General features: G+C 39.8%; 1 protein-coding gene across 2 annotated transcripts in view; it reads left to right on the top strand.

Moving 5' to 3' along the window:
- kdm4b (lysine (K)-specific demethylase 4B) overlaps window positions 1–16,090 on the top strand; it is a 509,300-nt gene that overhangs the window by 444,713 nt on the left and 48,497 nt on the right. Inside the window, exon 19 of one of the 2 annotated variants that reach the window (XM_060846207.1) lies at window positions 1,347–1,685. The exons of the other annotated variant lie outside the window; for it this stretch is intronic. Coding sequence (XP_060702190.1) covers window positions 1,347–1,370 — 24 coding nt within the window. The 3' untranslated portion in view covers window positions 1,371–1,685. Of the gene's footprint in view, window positions 1–1,346; window positions 1,686–16,090 lie in introns of those variants that run through there. 2 annotated transcript variants of the gene reach the window in all.

Below are 16,090 nucleotides of genomic sequence, written 5' to 3'. Positions count from 1 at the left end.
GCCTGGTATTTACTTAAGCTCACAGATGGAACTAACTAGCAGCATGTCAACCCAAAGCAGCCCTCTGCAAAAATGCCCAGAACAAGACAGAACAAGCAATGCCTCCCTCCATCTCCACTTGCCTAAATTCTCATACATAGCTCAACTCCGTGTTTTCGCTAGTTTCCAAAAACACACTAATGTTGTGTTATCGTTAGTGATTTACCATTCATTTCAACCTTCTGTTTTTACATAAGGTAAGCAACTTCAGGAAAAAAAAAGTGAACAACTTGGTTATTGGTAACATTATTTCTTAATGTGTTGCTGGCTTGGGGAGTTTTTTTAATTAAAGAAATGCTTTTTCTCAGTTATCATCTTTGTCTATGTAAATCTTAGTGTATGTATTAGATTTTAATTTTGCTAGTTCATTTGTTCATAGTGATGAATTTATTACACGAACCATTAATCTCAGTTAAAAAAAAAGTTTCTCAGAACTCAGCAAGCTTTCCTAACAATTTCTTATAATTTTCTGACCAGGAAAGATTAAAAATGTCTCAGATTAGATTCCCAGACTGTATAGAATTTGCAGTGGTAAGATGCTCTGTGACAGCCTTTGGTACTCTGCTTGACTTGGGGGAAGGAAATCAACCAGAGATCTCATTTCCAATCTACTTTCAGCAATCATTGATGGGGTAGGCTGGTATTGTTATCACATTGTCACGCTTGCTAATAATCTATCCTGCTAACAATAGAAATCAAATCTCATAGGTATAATTGTCACCAGGAGGAGGTTTGGCTAGCTTAATAGGCTGGATGGCTGGTTTGTGATGTTGAGTGATGTTAACAGCGCTGGTTCAATTCACATATAGGCTGAGGCTACCTTGAAGGTCCCACTTTCTAAAGCTTGGCTTTCACCTGATGTTAACCTCACCTCCAGTCGTCTCTCTCTAATGGAAGTGAAACATTTGGACCTCTGGCAGTATAACAATTTTCACTGTTGCTATGTGACTGACCCGCTTGGAAACAGCAAAGAGCTGATGTCTTTAAGTGATGAAGGGAAAAGTTGACCAAATGCGTACCCTAGTTGACTGCTTAATATTCATATTTTAAAGCACTTAAGGTTCAATATTCTCAATCAGTTTGGTTAAATGTGAGCACTTCAGATTCCAGCAAAGCAATCAAATATGGCATTTACATGTACAAAGTAAATTCATTGTTATGCACAATCTATGTATCTGTGAGACTAACCTTGTTTACCAAAGGTGAAGTATGCAAAATGGATTAGTTATTTAATAGTCAATCAAAACTCATATGGCCATGTTTCTATGGCAACTGTCGATTAAGGCCTTTTCATTTTCTGTCTGCAGATTTGCATTCGATTCAATCTGTAAATATGGAAAAGAAATGGGGCCCAATCTCAGTTTATGAATCGTATGGAAATTAGACATGATACTTTGTCAACTCAATACCTTGGAAGCTATTAATGGTTAATTTCCATGTTCAGTCCATGAAGCAATATTTTCCTGGAGGTTAATTGTTGAAAGTCTGATGTGGTTTTGAGGCATGCTTAGTGCCTGTATTGGCAGAATATAACAAATTAACCAAAGCTAACCAATATAACAGTCATGTGATAACCAATAAATTGTTCTCCCTTTGTGGGCAAAAAGTAGTTGTGTTAACATTGTAGGTTTTTGAATCGCTTTAACTTGAAGTATTATAATATTGTTGCAATGGTATATTCAATTCCCTTGTGTCACTCACAAATTTTATTTGTAATTTGTGTTCAGTTTGTACTTGCAGTCAAAGTTGGAAACTTGCTATAAAATGGTGCATACAGAGTATTTGCAAAGCATTTCATGTTAACAGGGAATTATTTTGAAGTGCAGTAACTGATGTCTTGCAACCGTATATAACAACTATTTTGTGTATAAGTTGCCACAAATTTATAATATAATGAATCCTGTCTTGACTCTTCTCATACTGTCCCAACAAAAAATTCCAACTTCCCCTCTGCCCACAGAAAAACAAATCCTCAACTACACTTAACTTTGCCTGGATTTCATCCGATATGAGTTAAATTGAAAATGGAGGAGCGCAGCAAGTAACTGTTGTGACCAATTGTATGTATGCTTGAAATAATGTCTGTATATAACATGTATCAGTAGGATGAGTATTAAATCGAAGGCACATTTGGAGTGTATTATGTGCATAGCATCTGTCATCTTAGCATGTGCTGACTCAAACATATTCATAGAACAACTACAAAGCACTGGCTCTATTAGATACGGGAGCCTTTATTTTTCTTTGAGCCAATTGCTTTGGTGTTAAAATTGTACTTTGCCTTCTCCCTGGATAATTGTAATCCCCTTGTCTCTCTCTCTCTCTCTACCTCTTTTCATGCATATGTTCCTCTCCTTCGCTTGAAATTAGATCATATTGATCATAACAGCAACATTTTGGACACTTGGGTTATAACCGTTAACAGTGCCACAAGAGAATAACTTGAAATTGATTAATTATGGTTGATTAGGAACTTGATATAACCATGTGACCAAAGCTAAATGAAGATTCATTAGATGTAGCAGCATATTTGGAGAGAAGAACAGCTCTGGTCTTCTATCATAGAAAACTATTGAGTTGGATTTCCCAGTGGCTTTCAAGATTCTAACAGTGAGATTGTTCCTCGGTCCCAGTCTGCACATCAGTCATGTGACATGATTTCCAGTGAAGAAGGTCCTAATTAACCTGGAAGCAAGGTTGCTGTTCTTGAATGGGCAAGAGGTGGGAAAGAGTTATTGAGGGCATTTTTGTAAGTCAACCATCACTGGTCTTGCCCTAGTTTAGAAGAATGGAGAGGCAGGATAGCAAAGGACCAGCAGCCTCCTAGTGCAGACAAGTGTCCAAAAGCTAACTCAAGCTGCTCCAATCAAGTGATGGTCACACTTCATTGGAGTAGCATACTAGAAATCAATAATCGCTATTCCCAGAGTCTTTGCAAAAGTTTAAGGTTTTCTAAAAGTATGCAAAATTTCCCAATTTACTTGGCTTTTAGACCCAGGTTGACAGAAAGCATGGACCGGGTTTCTGTACTTAAGAATTACTGTATATTGCAATTAAATACATTCTAGTTACATGTAAACAATTATAGGCTGTCAGTATATAACACTACTAATTAAAACTCAATTCCCATATAAACTCCCCTTTATACACTTACACAGACAGGAAGGGAAAAAAAAACACAAGGGTGAATGGATGAAAAACTGAGAAAGTAGTTGAGTGGTCTCTGTTTGCAGGATCTGCTGAAATGATTCTTCCGCTGATCACTGAATTCTGCTTCAGTCTTCCTCCTGTAGATGCCTCGACTGGTTTTTAACATGACTGTTTCACACCTTTTCGGTCTCTGAATTATTAATTAAAAATCGTAGCTTAAAGCAATTGCTGGAGGAGAAATAAACCAGTTTTTTTCAGGCATAAATTTCAGCCTGAAAAAGTGCCTGTGCTGCTGGAAGTCCGAAAAGTTATCTGAGAGATAATCGCATTATTTGTAGACAGGCAGGAGATCTTTCTCATCAATAACTGATCAACCAGCCACATGCTGCCAACCAAAGTTCCATTTGTATGCAACCCTTTGGCTCCAGCTGCTTTACAAACCACATTGCAACATGTGCTAAAAGCAACAGCTGTGTAAACAGTGTTTACAATGAGCGTTCGGTTTTTTGCTTTCAAAAATATGCAGCAATCCTTGGGTTTTACAGCTGTTCTTTTCTCATTTCAGTACATAATTAAAAATGCAAAAGAAAGGACATAGTCTTTACAATGGCAACTTTGTATCACTCATTGAGTACATCTGTTTAACTATCCATACGTTATATGTAAGGATCCTTAATTTGTATTAAATTTTCACCAGCAGCCACAATGAGTAGAGGTACCCCAATGTACTCCCAACAACTCTGCAATAACATGTCTCAGACATTTGTTCTTTGTTCTTACCATTTTTTAAAAAAATGTCATCTTCCCATTGCCAACTTTGAAAATTTGGATCTGTCTCTCTCCAACCAAGCTCTTGGTTAAAACAAGCTCTTCAAGGGGCTTAAGAGCAAGTTAATTGGAGGCATGTGGGTGGCCACCTTCTCCACCTCTAATCTGTGCTTAAAAAAACTCCAGCACATCATGGACACCTTAGGAGACTGATGCAACATTGAAGTGTGCTCCTTTCTGACCATGTCTGCTCACAGAAGACTGTAAATTCTGTGTATTTTCTGTTTGTGGCCTGACCTGCCGAATAGGTGTTTTGTTTGTTTTAATGAGTCAGTCCTTATGTTCCTGCTATTAAAATTAGGCCTTTGTCTTCAAACATGTGTCAGGACATTGGATAAACAATTGTAATGAATCTCTAAGAGTTCAGACATTGACATCCTGGGATTATTTTGTATTATAGAGCCATCCTCTAGAACTTGGATTCAGACAGAAGTCAGATGAGGAAATTACCCTGACCTCCATTCAAGAATAAACGTTAACGGGGTTACAGTGGTGACCTTGATGATTAGTCTTTTCCCTGCAGTAGTTCAGTGATCACCCATACTAACATCAGTTCTGTTAAAGATTCTGTAAATGATTCAGGCTATGAAAATTGTTCGTGTGTGGAATGAACTTCCAGAAGAAGTGGTGGATGTGGGTATATTTGCAACATTTAAAAGACATTAGGATAAAAACATGAATAAGAAATATTTGGAAGGATATGGGCCAAATGCAGGCAGGTGGTATATTTAGTTTGAGATTATGGTTGCCATGGACTGGTTGGACCAAAGGATCTGTTTCTGTGCTCTAAGACTTGATGACTCTATCTAATTTTGTTCAGTTCTTCAGATTCACCAAGATGTTGCAGGAAAGCTAAAGAAAGTATGCATGACTTATAAATGTTAATAACTATTGTAAATTGAATTGAGGTGCATTGAGAGTAAATTTGATATACATCATCCTTCCTGCCCCTGAATCACTACCTGATTCTGGCTTTGGCTGCAAGAGAGACCGCAAATTAAATATTGAGGTCACAAATTAATTATTAAGCACATGAAAATATATACTTTAATGCTAAGGATTTTTGAGAAGATTTGTAGCTCAAGTTGATGGTAAGTATGCAAGTTAGCTTGCTGAGCTGGTAAGTTTGTTTTCAGACGTTTTGTCACCATGCCTAGGTAACATCAGTGAGAGTTGATGAAGTTTTAATGCTGTTTTCTAAAGAATAGTGCTGTTGAGGTTTGTGGAGATAATTTTGCTTATAAAAGCAAATGCAGTGCCAGGTTATGCTGTATCACCAGCGATAAATGGCAATTATACACACAGTAAAAGACTTCTGTCACTGGGACCTTCATTACAGTTGCAGTTCACTTTCCTCCAGACATTCCTGTGAGACAGAGAAAATCAGATATATTTTGGCTACACTATGTTCCTCTTCACAATCTAGTTTCATTTTTTCAGAATAGTATCCAGTCCAAGGAGGACATTGCTTGTCATGCTAGAAATAGGGTAATATACAAAATGGATGCAGGGGAAGAAGAGAAACATGTACCAAACTTTGAAAATGTGAAGTTGTCTGCAAGTTTAGAATCTGTGTTCTATGTGAGAACGAGAAATGTTTTACTTTGAAGAGCATTTGATTAGTAAATTTGACCAAAATTGATATTGTCAGAATTAATTATAGCTAAATGTAATTATTACTTTGCTAGCTAATTTGCATCATGAACGATCTGTCACGTTACAGCTGTGAATCCTCCAAGAAGTTAATTGCTGTCAGTTAGTAACATTCTGCGTGGTAGATTCTGCATTAGATGGGCATCTGATGAGCCACCGTGGCATCTGCCATTTTAACATTAGTCTTTAAGGATTCTAATTTTGTGTGTGTTTTGGAATCTAATTGAAACTTACAGTATACTGAGAGTCATGGATAGGGTGGACATGGATAAGATATTTCCACTAGTAGGAGAGACTAGGAACTGAAGGCACAGCATCAGAGTGCAGGGATGATCTTGTAGAACTGAGATTGGGAGGAACTCCTTCAGAGGATGGTGAATCTGTGGAACTCATTGTTGCAGAAGCTGTGGAGGCATTGAGTAGATTTAAGACAGTGAGTTAGATTCCTGACTCTTAAGAGGATAAAGGTTTATGGAGAGAAGGCAGAAAAATCGGTATGAAAACCTTGTCAGGCATGATCAAACAGTGGAGTGTATTCGTTGAGCTGAATGACTTAATTTTGCTTCCAAATCGTATGGTCATTTAAGGGAAACTAGAAAAGTGTGTGATTAAGGAGGGAATAACTTGTCAAGTTGTCAGGTAATGGTAGAGGCATGAATTGAACATTGTAACAGTGGATTAGGTGTTCAGTTATGCCAAATGGTCAATTTCTATGCTATTAAATGTTATGTCCTTCTATGTACTAGTTAAAGCCTCAAAATTTTATCTTTGTTGCTATTGATCACAACATTGCCTGTTTACGTATTCTTGCCTCATACAGGTCTGGATTGAAAGATGTTTTGTTCAATGTGTGCTGCATTGCAGTGCAGTTACATCTGCCTATGAAGCAGAGGAACTGCTGTTGGACTGGGGTGGACAGAGTTAAAAGTCACACAACGCCAGGTTATCGTCCAAAGGTATATTTGGACTCCAAATTTTTAACTAAGTCTGTGTGATTTATAACGAAGTCTGCTTATGAGCAGGTTTAATTCTCAAAAATCACTAGGTTTAATACCTGTTTGTTCTGCTTTTCAAAGCGGAGTTTGAGACCATGTTTAATATCCATCCTTCAGCTTGATGGACCAGTGCCAATAAGTCCTCCTGTAAGCAAGTTATGTTCTCCAAACTGTGTGCATAACCCTACACCTACCCAAGTTACTGCTTGTGGCTCTGTTAATGCTGATTCACTCAACATATAGAAAATCTTTTACAACGCCTGCACCGTTGGAGACTTTCCTCATAAGTAAATTTGATTCCACACTTACTACCGTATATACTCGTGTAAAAGTTGATCTCATGTAAAAGTCAACACCTTAGTTTTAGCCAAAAAATCTTGTAATTTTCATATGTCATGTTAAAATTGACCCTGCTATATCACATTACAAAGGAAACTGCATGTTCCTATTAACCTACTTAAACAAAATTGCATTCATTCATTCACACCAGTAACTCTACTCATCGCTGTTTGTTTGCTATGTTGCGTCTCCATTCATTTGTTTGTTCATTCACTGAGTCTATCGGTACTTGTTGCATCTTGTTTACTCTACATCCAAAAGTTAATATCGTTATAAAGTTACTAATTTTAACTATACCATTATATCTGAATTAAAGTGAGATATATTAGCTACATATATCGAGTCGATAGCCAGAGACTATTTCCCAGGACAGAAATGGCTAAAACGAGGGGTCATAGTTTTAAGCTGGTTGGAGGTAAGTATAGAGGGGATGTCAGAGGCGGGTTCTTTACACAGAGAGTTGTGAGAACATGGAATGCGTTGCCTGCAGCGGTTGTGGAAGCAAGGTCATTGGGGACATTTAAGAGACTGCTGGATATGCATATGGTCACAGAAATTTGAGAGTGCATACATGAGGATCAATGGTCGGCACAACATCGTGGGCTGAAGGGCCTGTTCTGTGCTGTACTGTTCTATGTTCTATGTCTATATATCATTAATTCTTTGACAAATTTGCTAGTGTTGCTGAGGTTCATAACATACAAGAGTAAATGGGAAGGAAATGGAAGAATTTGGCGGGAAAGTTCAAGGCACATGTAGAATTTAATAAATGTTTCATTTTAAATGTGCCATTATACCAGGCCACGAGGATGTTGAGCAGTGTGACTTTGCAGGATTCCAATTAATCTTTGACATATTAAATTTTCATATCGGTATGTATAAATAAAATTTACCACCAGTAATTCACTCGTTTCTATTGTTTTTATGCAGTAATTAGCTTTACTGTAATTCAGTGTTTCTCCCTTTACCTGGGATTAGTTGTGCAAACAAGTTGATTTCTGCAAATAATACAGTATATTAAACTGCAGCATGAATTTCAGCCCCTCAAAACAAGTATTGTGCAATAGTCGACCCTATAAATTGAACCTTTAAAAATAGTCTAAAAAAAATGACTCTTACATGAGTATATATGGTTTGTGTAAATGCATTTTTTGAGGAACAGCAAAAACATTTTGTCAGCCCTTAGTACCGAATAGACTGAAATGAGTGCTGTCTCCTTTCCTCCTTTGATAATTCTCAGGAATGAAATCTGACCACTCTATAACCCATCATAAGAAGATAAGAAACAAGATCAGGTGTAGGCCCAGTTCCCCTCAGTTCAAAATCATAGTTGAACTATTAGACCAACTACACTATTCCCATGGGATAAATCTTGCAATTCTGAATTAACCAAAATAATACAATCCATCTATTTTTTAGTAGGTTTTTTGTTGTAAGATCTGATGAATTTTCTTGCCCTATCTTACCAAGCTCACTAAATTAATTACCTACCCTGCCCCATGCAATCAATTTCTGCCCCATCTTACCGCATGTCATTCTCACATCTCGCCATTTAATGGAAATCCAGCAAAATACGAGCAACTCTTGCACCTGTGCCACCTTTTAAAGCATGTTGTGCAACCAGACCAGCACTGACATTCCCAAACTAAGAACTGTGCTCTGCTTGGTCAAGAATAAGTTCTGTACATGTCAGAGAAGGGGAAGATGGCACTGTAATTTTCTGACATGTACTTATGGCAGAGGAGAGCTGTCCTCTTCTCAAGGGACTGGCAGAGGACACCATGTCACCAGATCTTGTCAGCCTGGTCTGAGGTTGTCATCTAGATCAGTACCATCTCCAGGGTATGGAGGAATGGCTAGCAATGCAGAAAGAAGATCAATGACTTCTGTGCCAGAGTAAGTAATACACTCTTCTCTCTGTCAACTCACACTTAGTCCATCTCTACTTCTGCACACATTTCCCACCAACAGTCATACACTATCACTCTTACTATTACATATAACACCATCCCTCACTTACTTCTATCCCACAGCCCCCCATTAATCCTTTATGCCCAATGCCAGGTCCAACGCCCTCCGAGAGGCACACATACCTGCAGTCCATCTCCCCATTACACTAGCCATTGTTTCCCGGGAGTGAAGGTACGACAACAGATGGGACAGGAACCCTTGACCCCAGACCAGGTGGCACCTCCTCACAGAGAGACAAGATAGGACTAGGAGGTATCTAGCTGGAAATGGAACCACACCCAGGCTCCTCAGCACTATCTGTGACTGTGATATTGTGTCCTGCATAAATGTTGTACTTTATTTCCCAGTTAGTAATGGGATAGAATGTTAAGTTTGAACGTTGTGTATGTAGCATTTATGTCAACAAAAGTTTGACTTTTATTGCAATTTCTTTTCTCCAACAAGAGGAGACTGCAAATATTCGCTGGGATTTTTAGGTCAGTGCGGATTCTTAATCGGAAGGGTTTTGAGACAAAACTTCCCTCCATGGCCTGTTTGCCAGTTCACTACCATTATCCTGATCCAAAGCTATTTATAGTGGATATGGCTCATGGTGGTTTAGCTCCCTGTTGGAGAGTGACTGTCAGCCAGTTATTAGTAATTATGGAGCTATTATGTTTCCAGCTCCACAAGGCCTTGGGTTTCCAGTTAGCACAGCAGATGACACACATTGAAGTGCATTAGGTCTAAGTGAGGGCGGTGGGCTCAGGATGAGAAGTATGTGTGTATTGTAGTGGGGAGTGGAATGACTCTCAAAAAGGACATGTGCATACACCTCTCCCCTTCCCCAATCTTGATGTATAATCCTGTGTCAGGTGTGGTCATTCAAGATTGTCTCTCTCGTGTGTTTACGTGTGCACATATGCACGTGCACACTGTCTCACCACATGCACATGCACACATTCTCTTGCCATGCACAGTCATGGACTAGGCCAGACCACTCTGGCAGACCAGACCATAACTTTGCAATTTGTTTCGGTAAGTGTACAGTGAAAATTACCCGGATTAAGTAAGCGAGGTTGACTACTAGATTTTAATACAGACAAAACTTTATTCATGAAATTACACAATGAAATACAAAGAACAGAATAAAGAACATTGTTGTGGTTCTGCTCGCCGAGCTGGAAGTTATTGCTGCAAACGTTTCGTTCCCTGGCTAGGGAACATCATCAGTGCTGTTGGAGCCTCGTGTGAAGCGCTGCTTTGATGTTTCTTCCGGTATTTATATTGGTTTGTTCTTGCCGCTTCCGGTTGACAGTTTCAGCTGCAGTGATTTGTATGTGGGGTCCAGGTCGATGTGTCTGTTGATGGATGTTCTTGCCATTTCCGGGTGTCAGTTTCAGCTGTAGTGGTTTGGCAAGAACATCCATCAACAGACACATCGACCTGGACCCCACATACAAATCACTGCAGCTGAAACTGACACCCGGAAGCGGCAAGAACAAACCAATATAAATACCGGAAGAAACATCAAAGCAGCGCTTCACACGAGGCTCCAACAGCACTGATGATGTTCCCTAGCCAGGGAACGAAACGTTTGTAGCAAAAACTTCCAGCTCGGCGAGCAGAACCGCAACAACGGATACCCGAGCTACAAATCTTCAATCAGATTTTAGAATAAAGAACCCCTACAGAACTGTCTATCCAAACTAGACTTAATTATGCTGTTCTGAATATACACAACAGCCCCAATTAGCAAACCTTTATTTTTAAAAAAAGTTTAAAAATGGAACAAATGCATACAGGTTGAAGTTAGAAGGGCAGAAGGAGAGAGAGGGGGAGTTTGTTTTCACACAGCTCACTTTCGAACTTCTGAGTAGTTCTGGACTGAACTGCTCAGCTAGAGAGCTGATCACACCCCTTTCATTGGACTCCTTCATCACCAGACCATAGCAACACGACGGCTGGAGGAAGAGCGCTTCATCTTCCGCCTAGGAACCCTCCAACCACAAGAGATAAACTCAGATTTCTCCAGTTTCCTTATTTCCCCTCCCCACATCTTGTCTCAGTCCCAACCCTTGAACTCAGCACCATCTTCCTAACCTGCAATCTTCTTCCTGACCTCTCCGCCCCCACCCCCACTCCGGCCTATCACCCTCACCTTAACCTCCTTCCACCTGTCGCATTTCCAATGCCACTCCCCCAAGTCCCTTCTCCCTACCTTTTATCTTAGCCTGCTTGGCACACTTTCCTCATTCCTGAAGAAGGGCTCATGCCCGAAATGTCGATTCTCCTGCTCCTTGGATGCTGCCTGACCTGCTGCGCTTTTCCAGCAACACATTTTCAGCTCTGACCTCCAGCATCTGCAGTCCTCACTTTCTCCACTTTCATTATACAGGTCACTTCTAAAACGTGACCACTTTGGCCTGAAGTCTCATCTGTTTGCATATAAACAAAAGGCCTCTCAAAATACTTTTCCTCTCTGTGTACCAAACTAGTTTAATCAGAGTGAGACCTGTTTATGACCCCTCTGAAAAAGTTCAAGGACACAGTATCCTTTAGAAAGTGAACAGCTTTTAGAAAAAAGGGATCAACTTTGTGACAGCATACACTCTCTCTCGCTCTCTCACCGGACGCATACGCTCTCTTTCATCACATGCACACTCACTCACTCTCGCTGTGCATGTGCTCCCTCTCTTGCGCATGCTCTCGCCATGCGCACACTCTCTTGCCACGCACACTGTCACCATGCACACACATTCTCTCTCTCTCCATGTGAGTGCACAAACTCTCACTCTCGCAATGCATGCACTCTCTCTTGCTCTGTCTTGCCACGTGCACACTCCTTCTTGCCACATGCACACTCTCCCACTTTCTCTCACCACGCACGAGTGCTCTCTGACACCGCTTTTGCACTGCGTGGGTACTTTCTTGCCATGCACACACATTCTCTTTCACCATGCCCGCCCACTTTCGCCACGCACGCACATTCTCTCTCCACGCAATCTCTCTGTCTTGCCACGTGCACACTCACTCTTGCCATGTGCATGTACTCTCTCCCTCCGTGCACACATGCACTGCCTCTTTTGCCACCCGTGCATGCTCTCTCGCCGTGCGCGCACCCTCTGTGTGTGTGTGTGTGTGTGTGTGTGTGTGTGTGTGTGTGTGTGTCTCTCTCTCTTACATACACACACACTCTGTCTCACCACACATGCACACCTCCTAATGCCCCACTCTCAATTATCTTTCCCAGCACCTGTAGCCCCGTCCCTTATGAGAATAGGAGCAGGAATGTGCCTGCATCGCCATTCATCAGGATCATGGGAGATATTCCTACTTCATGTCCTTACCCCATAACCATTGATTTCCCCTAATGATCTTACCCCCACCCCAAATAAAATTGAGCCATTTAAAAAAATAGTTCTGTATATTTTTGAAGCCCTGAGTTCTGAATGATCAATTCTCTGGAAATAAGTTCACACTGCTTGCATATTTCAAATAGGAATTTCACAATATTTATTGTAATGCGCCTGGAAATAAATTGTGTCCATATGCAAAGGAAATTCCTGCCATTAGAAACCCTCAAAAAATGTGACTGCAGAGGATAAGCAATCTTAATGTCAATTCAGATTAACTGCCAAGTAAAGCTCAGGATGTGAGTGTGATCCTGGAAGGGTTAAGCAGTGAGCACATTCTGCAACGTGAAACAAGATTTCTGCCTGTTCATCTGATTTTGTACATTGTTGTCACTTTAATGTGAAATTTTCAGAAAACATGGTTGTCAGGTTAAAATATTCAGGTTTTTTTGTACTTTGTTTTAAACATAAGGACTGAATTTCAATTAGGAGTTTTCACTGTGAGGAGATATTGCCAACTAGAACATTACAGCTAATTATTATCCTACCAAACAGACAGACTGAATATGTTGTGACTGATCTTGCTTATTTCTAGCTTGATCTTTCTGAAACCATCTTGACACTTCTTCTCCATTCTGTCATCACAATAATGATTTTAAAAGCCTATTATCAGAGCCAGAGCTAATAATCCTTAATGGCTTTAGTGCATAGCATTGATGGGGAGTGGGGAGACATTTCAGTCCATAAATACTGGAATAACTTCATTGTCAATGGTTCAACGTTAGGTATTTCTTTTTCCGATGAAACCTTTTGAAGTAACCTTGCACATTTTTTGAAAAAGGATGTTTGGCTTAACTTCAGTCAATGCAAAGTTTTTGAAGCTGAGGTTGCTAAGTGGCCTGGATCAGCTGATACAAAGGGGAACGTTTCCCTATTGGGGGAATAATTTTCAGAGCGTATATGACAAATCAGTCCATTTTTATTTGACAGACCTAGGAGAGAATTTTTTTTATCCTTAAGCAGTTGCTGATGAATATTATAATTCTAATTTCCCAGCTGGCTTGTGTATTGCATCAATGTTGTACTTTATTTCCCAGTTAGTAATGGGATAAAATGTTGAGTTTGAACATTGATGTGTATGCAGCCTTTCTGTCAACAGAAGTTTGACTTCTATTGCAATTTCTTTTCAGTCTGGAGAGCACTGTGACCCAGGACTCAGAACTGACCGACTCGTCTGGTTGTCTAATTTTAATTTCTTTTGACATGAAATTATTCTACCGAGCTGGTACCAGAATGCGCCAAAAACATACTTCAAGAACTAAATTGGGATGGTCAAATTTCAGCATCTATCATGTTCAATATTGCCCCTGTTAGCCTGTCTCAATCAGTGTACAGTTAAAATGTGCTGAGCAGAATGTTCTGGGTTAGATATCTAATCTTAATTAGAGAATAATGAATGTCAGTTTGTTCCATGAAGTGGAGAGGGAAAAATGGAGTGGATTCTTGTTCTCAACCTTTCCAGCGATCTTTAGGGGATAGTGGTTGGCGTGTGAAGATGGGAACTGTGTTGGGTATAATGCCTTATTATCGAATTGAAGTGTGAGGATTTTCATTTTAGAAGTGAGAATGAAAGAACAGTATTGTACAACTGGAGAGAAACTGCAGAAAGCTGCAATACAAAAGGACATGGGGATGTTTGTGCATGAAACACAAAGCTAGCACACAGGTACAGCAGATAATCAGGAAGGCCAGTGGAATGGTGCACCTTGTTCCAAGGGGTTTGGATCTTACGAGTAGATAAGTCTTACTGCAACTGTAGAAGATGCTGGTCAGGCACATCGGGGCTCCTGTGAGCAGTTTTAGTCCCCATATTTAACGGATACAAGTCCAATCTGTTCAAGCTTTACCAATAAGATTAACCCCTTTATCCCAGGAATCAATCAAATGAATCTTATTTGAACTGCCTTGAGAAAAGATACAATAGCACTGAGACAGTCCTGCAGCTGTGGTCTCAATAATGCCTGAGCAAAACTTCCCTCCTTTTATATTCCATTCCCTTTGTGATAAATCAGAATAACTTGTTTACTATCCTAATTACTTGCTGAACCTGCATATTGACTCGTGATTTATGTACTAGAATGTCCCTAGATCCCTTTATCCTCCAGAATCTTGTAAATTGCCTCTATTTAAATAATGTACTTCTGCCAACATTCAGTTCCCATTTTCCTATGTTCTACTCCATCTGTTTTTTTTTGGTCAGTCCCTTAACCTAACTAAATTCCTTTGTAGATTCTTTGTAGGTTCCTCCTCCCAATTTACTTTTCTGCTGATCTTTGTGTCATCAAAAAAAAATTAACAACCTTACATTTTGTCCCTTCATCCATCATATATGCTGCTTGTAAATAGTTGAAGCTCCAGCATAAAGCCTAGAGGCACTTCATTGTTTACAGCTTGCCAACCTGAAATGACATTACATGCTACACTGAGATCTGTGTGCTGTATGTGACATCGACCTGCAGGGCCCCTAATCCTAGGTGATACTAATACATTGTTACCATATATACTACGCAAATCCCTGATTCAGATATTGCTGACCATTTCTCTCGCACCAACATCCTTGGACACCGAAGCCAGACAATAGTTAAGGATGTTTTAGGATGGGAAGCAAAGGTTTGGGCTGAATGTCTTGCCGTATATATGCTTTCGGAGGGTATGATGGGCGTTCAGCATGCACATTGATCCAAGTGCAGCCAGTATGGACGTATGTATATCAATATAAGTTGCATTAAAGGCTACATAGAGACTCAAATAAATAGATCTAATACAAATAAATAGATGTAAAGCAAATTGATACAAATCTGAAATAGTGCTATGTCACTTGTGCAGCAAAATGGCCTGCTAGGTTTTTCTGTTTTTCTCCTGCCCATTAATACAGGGAGAACTAGCCATTTGGATACAGAACTGGCTCAAAGGTAGAAGACAGAAGGTGGTGGTGAAGGGTTGTTTTTCAGACTGGAGGCCTGTGACCAGTGGAGTGTCACAAGAATCAGTGCTGGTCCTCTACCTTTTGTCATTTATATAAATGATTTGCATGTGAGCATAAGAGGTAAAGTTACTAAGTTTGCAGATGACACCAAAATTGGAACGAAGAAGGTTACCTCCAATTACAATGGGTCTTGATCAGATGGGCCAATGGGCTGAGAACTGGCAGATAGGAATTTAATGTAGATAAATGCGAGGTGCTGCATTTTGGGAAAGCAAATCATAGCAGGACTTATACACTTAATGGTAAGGTCCTAAGGAGTGTTGCTGAATAAAGAGACTTTGGAGTGCAGGTTCATAGCTCCTTGAAAGTGGAGTCACAGGTCGATAGGATAGTGAAGAAGATATTTGGTATGCTTTCCTTTATCGGTCAGAGTATTGAGTAAAGGAGTTGGGAGGTCATGTTGCGGCTGAAAAAAAGCACAAAGACACCGAAATTTGTTGAAAGGAAACAATTGCAATTGGGCCAGCCTGAGCAAGAGGCCTTTGTGTAGAGATATTGGTGAATTTTTGCTGGGTTTGGTAGTTATAAGATATTGTTGGATAAAAAAGAATAGTGAGAGGTCGAATTTTTTTACACATGTTTGTACTGAAATATTTCCAAACTTCTTGTCTAACATAGTCTGTGTTCTTCTTGTCTAATAAACACTTTATTCTTTGTGTTAGAAATACACTTGCAGATTGTTCAGTAACTGAACTGCACCGTTAGAATCAATCAAATCAAGTTTTAATCTGAGA

The sequence above is a fragment of the Hemiscyllium ocellatum genome, chromosome 28 (genome assembly GCF_020745735.1).
Source record: "Hemiscyllium ocellatum isolate sHemOce1 chromosome 28, sHemOce1.pat.X.cur, whole genome shotgun sequence".
NCBI classification, from domain to species: domain Eukaryota; kingdom Metazoa; phylum Chordata; class Chondrichthyes; order Orectolobiformes; family Hemiscylliidae; genus Hemiscyllium; species Hemiscyllium ocellatum.
This window is presented reverse-complemented; position numbering and strand designations above follow the sequence as displayed.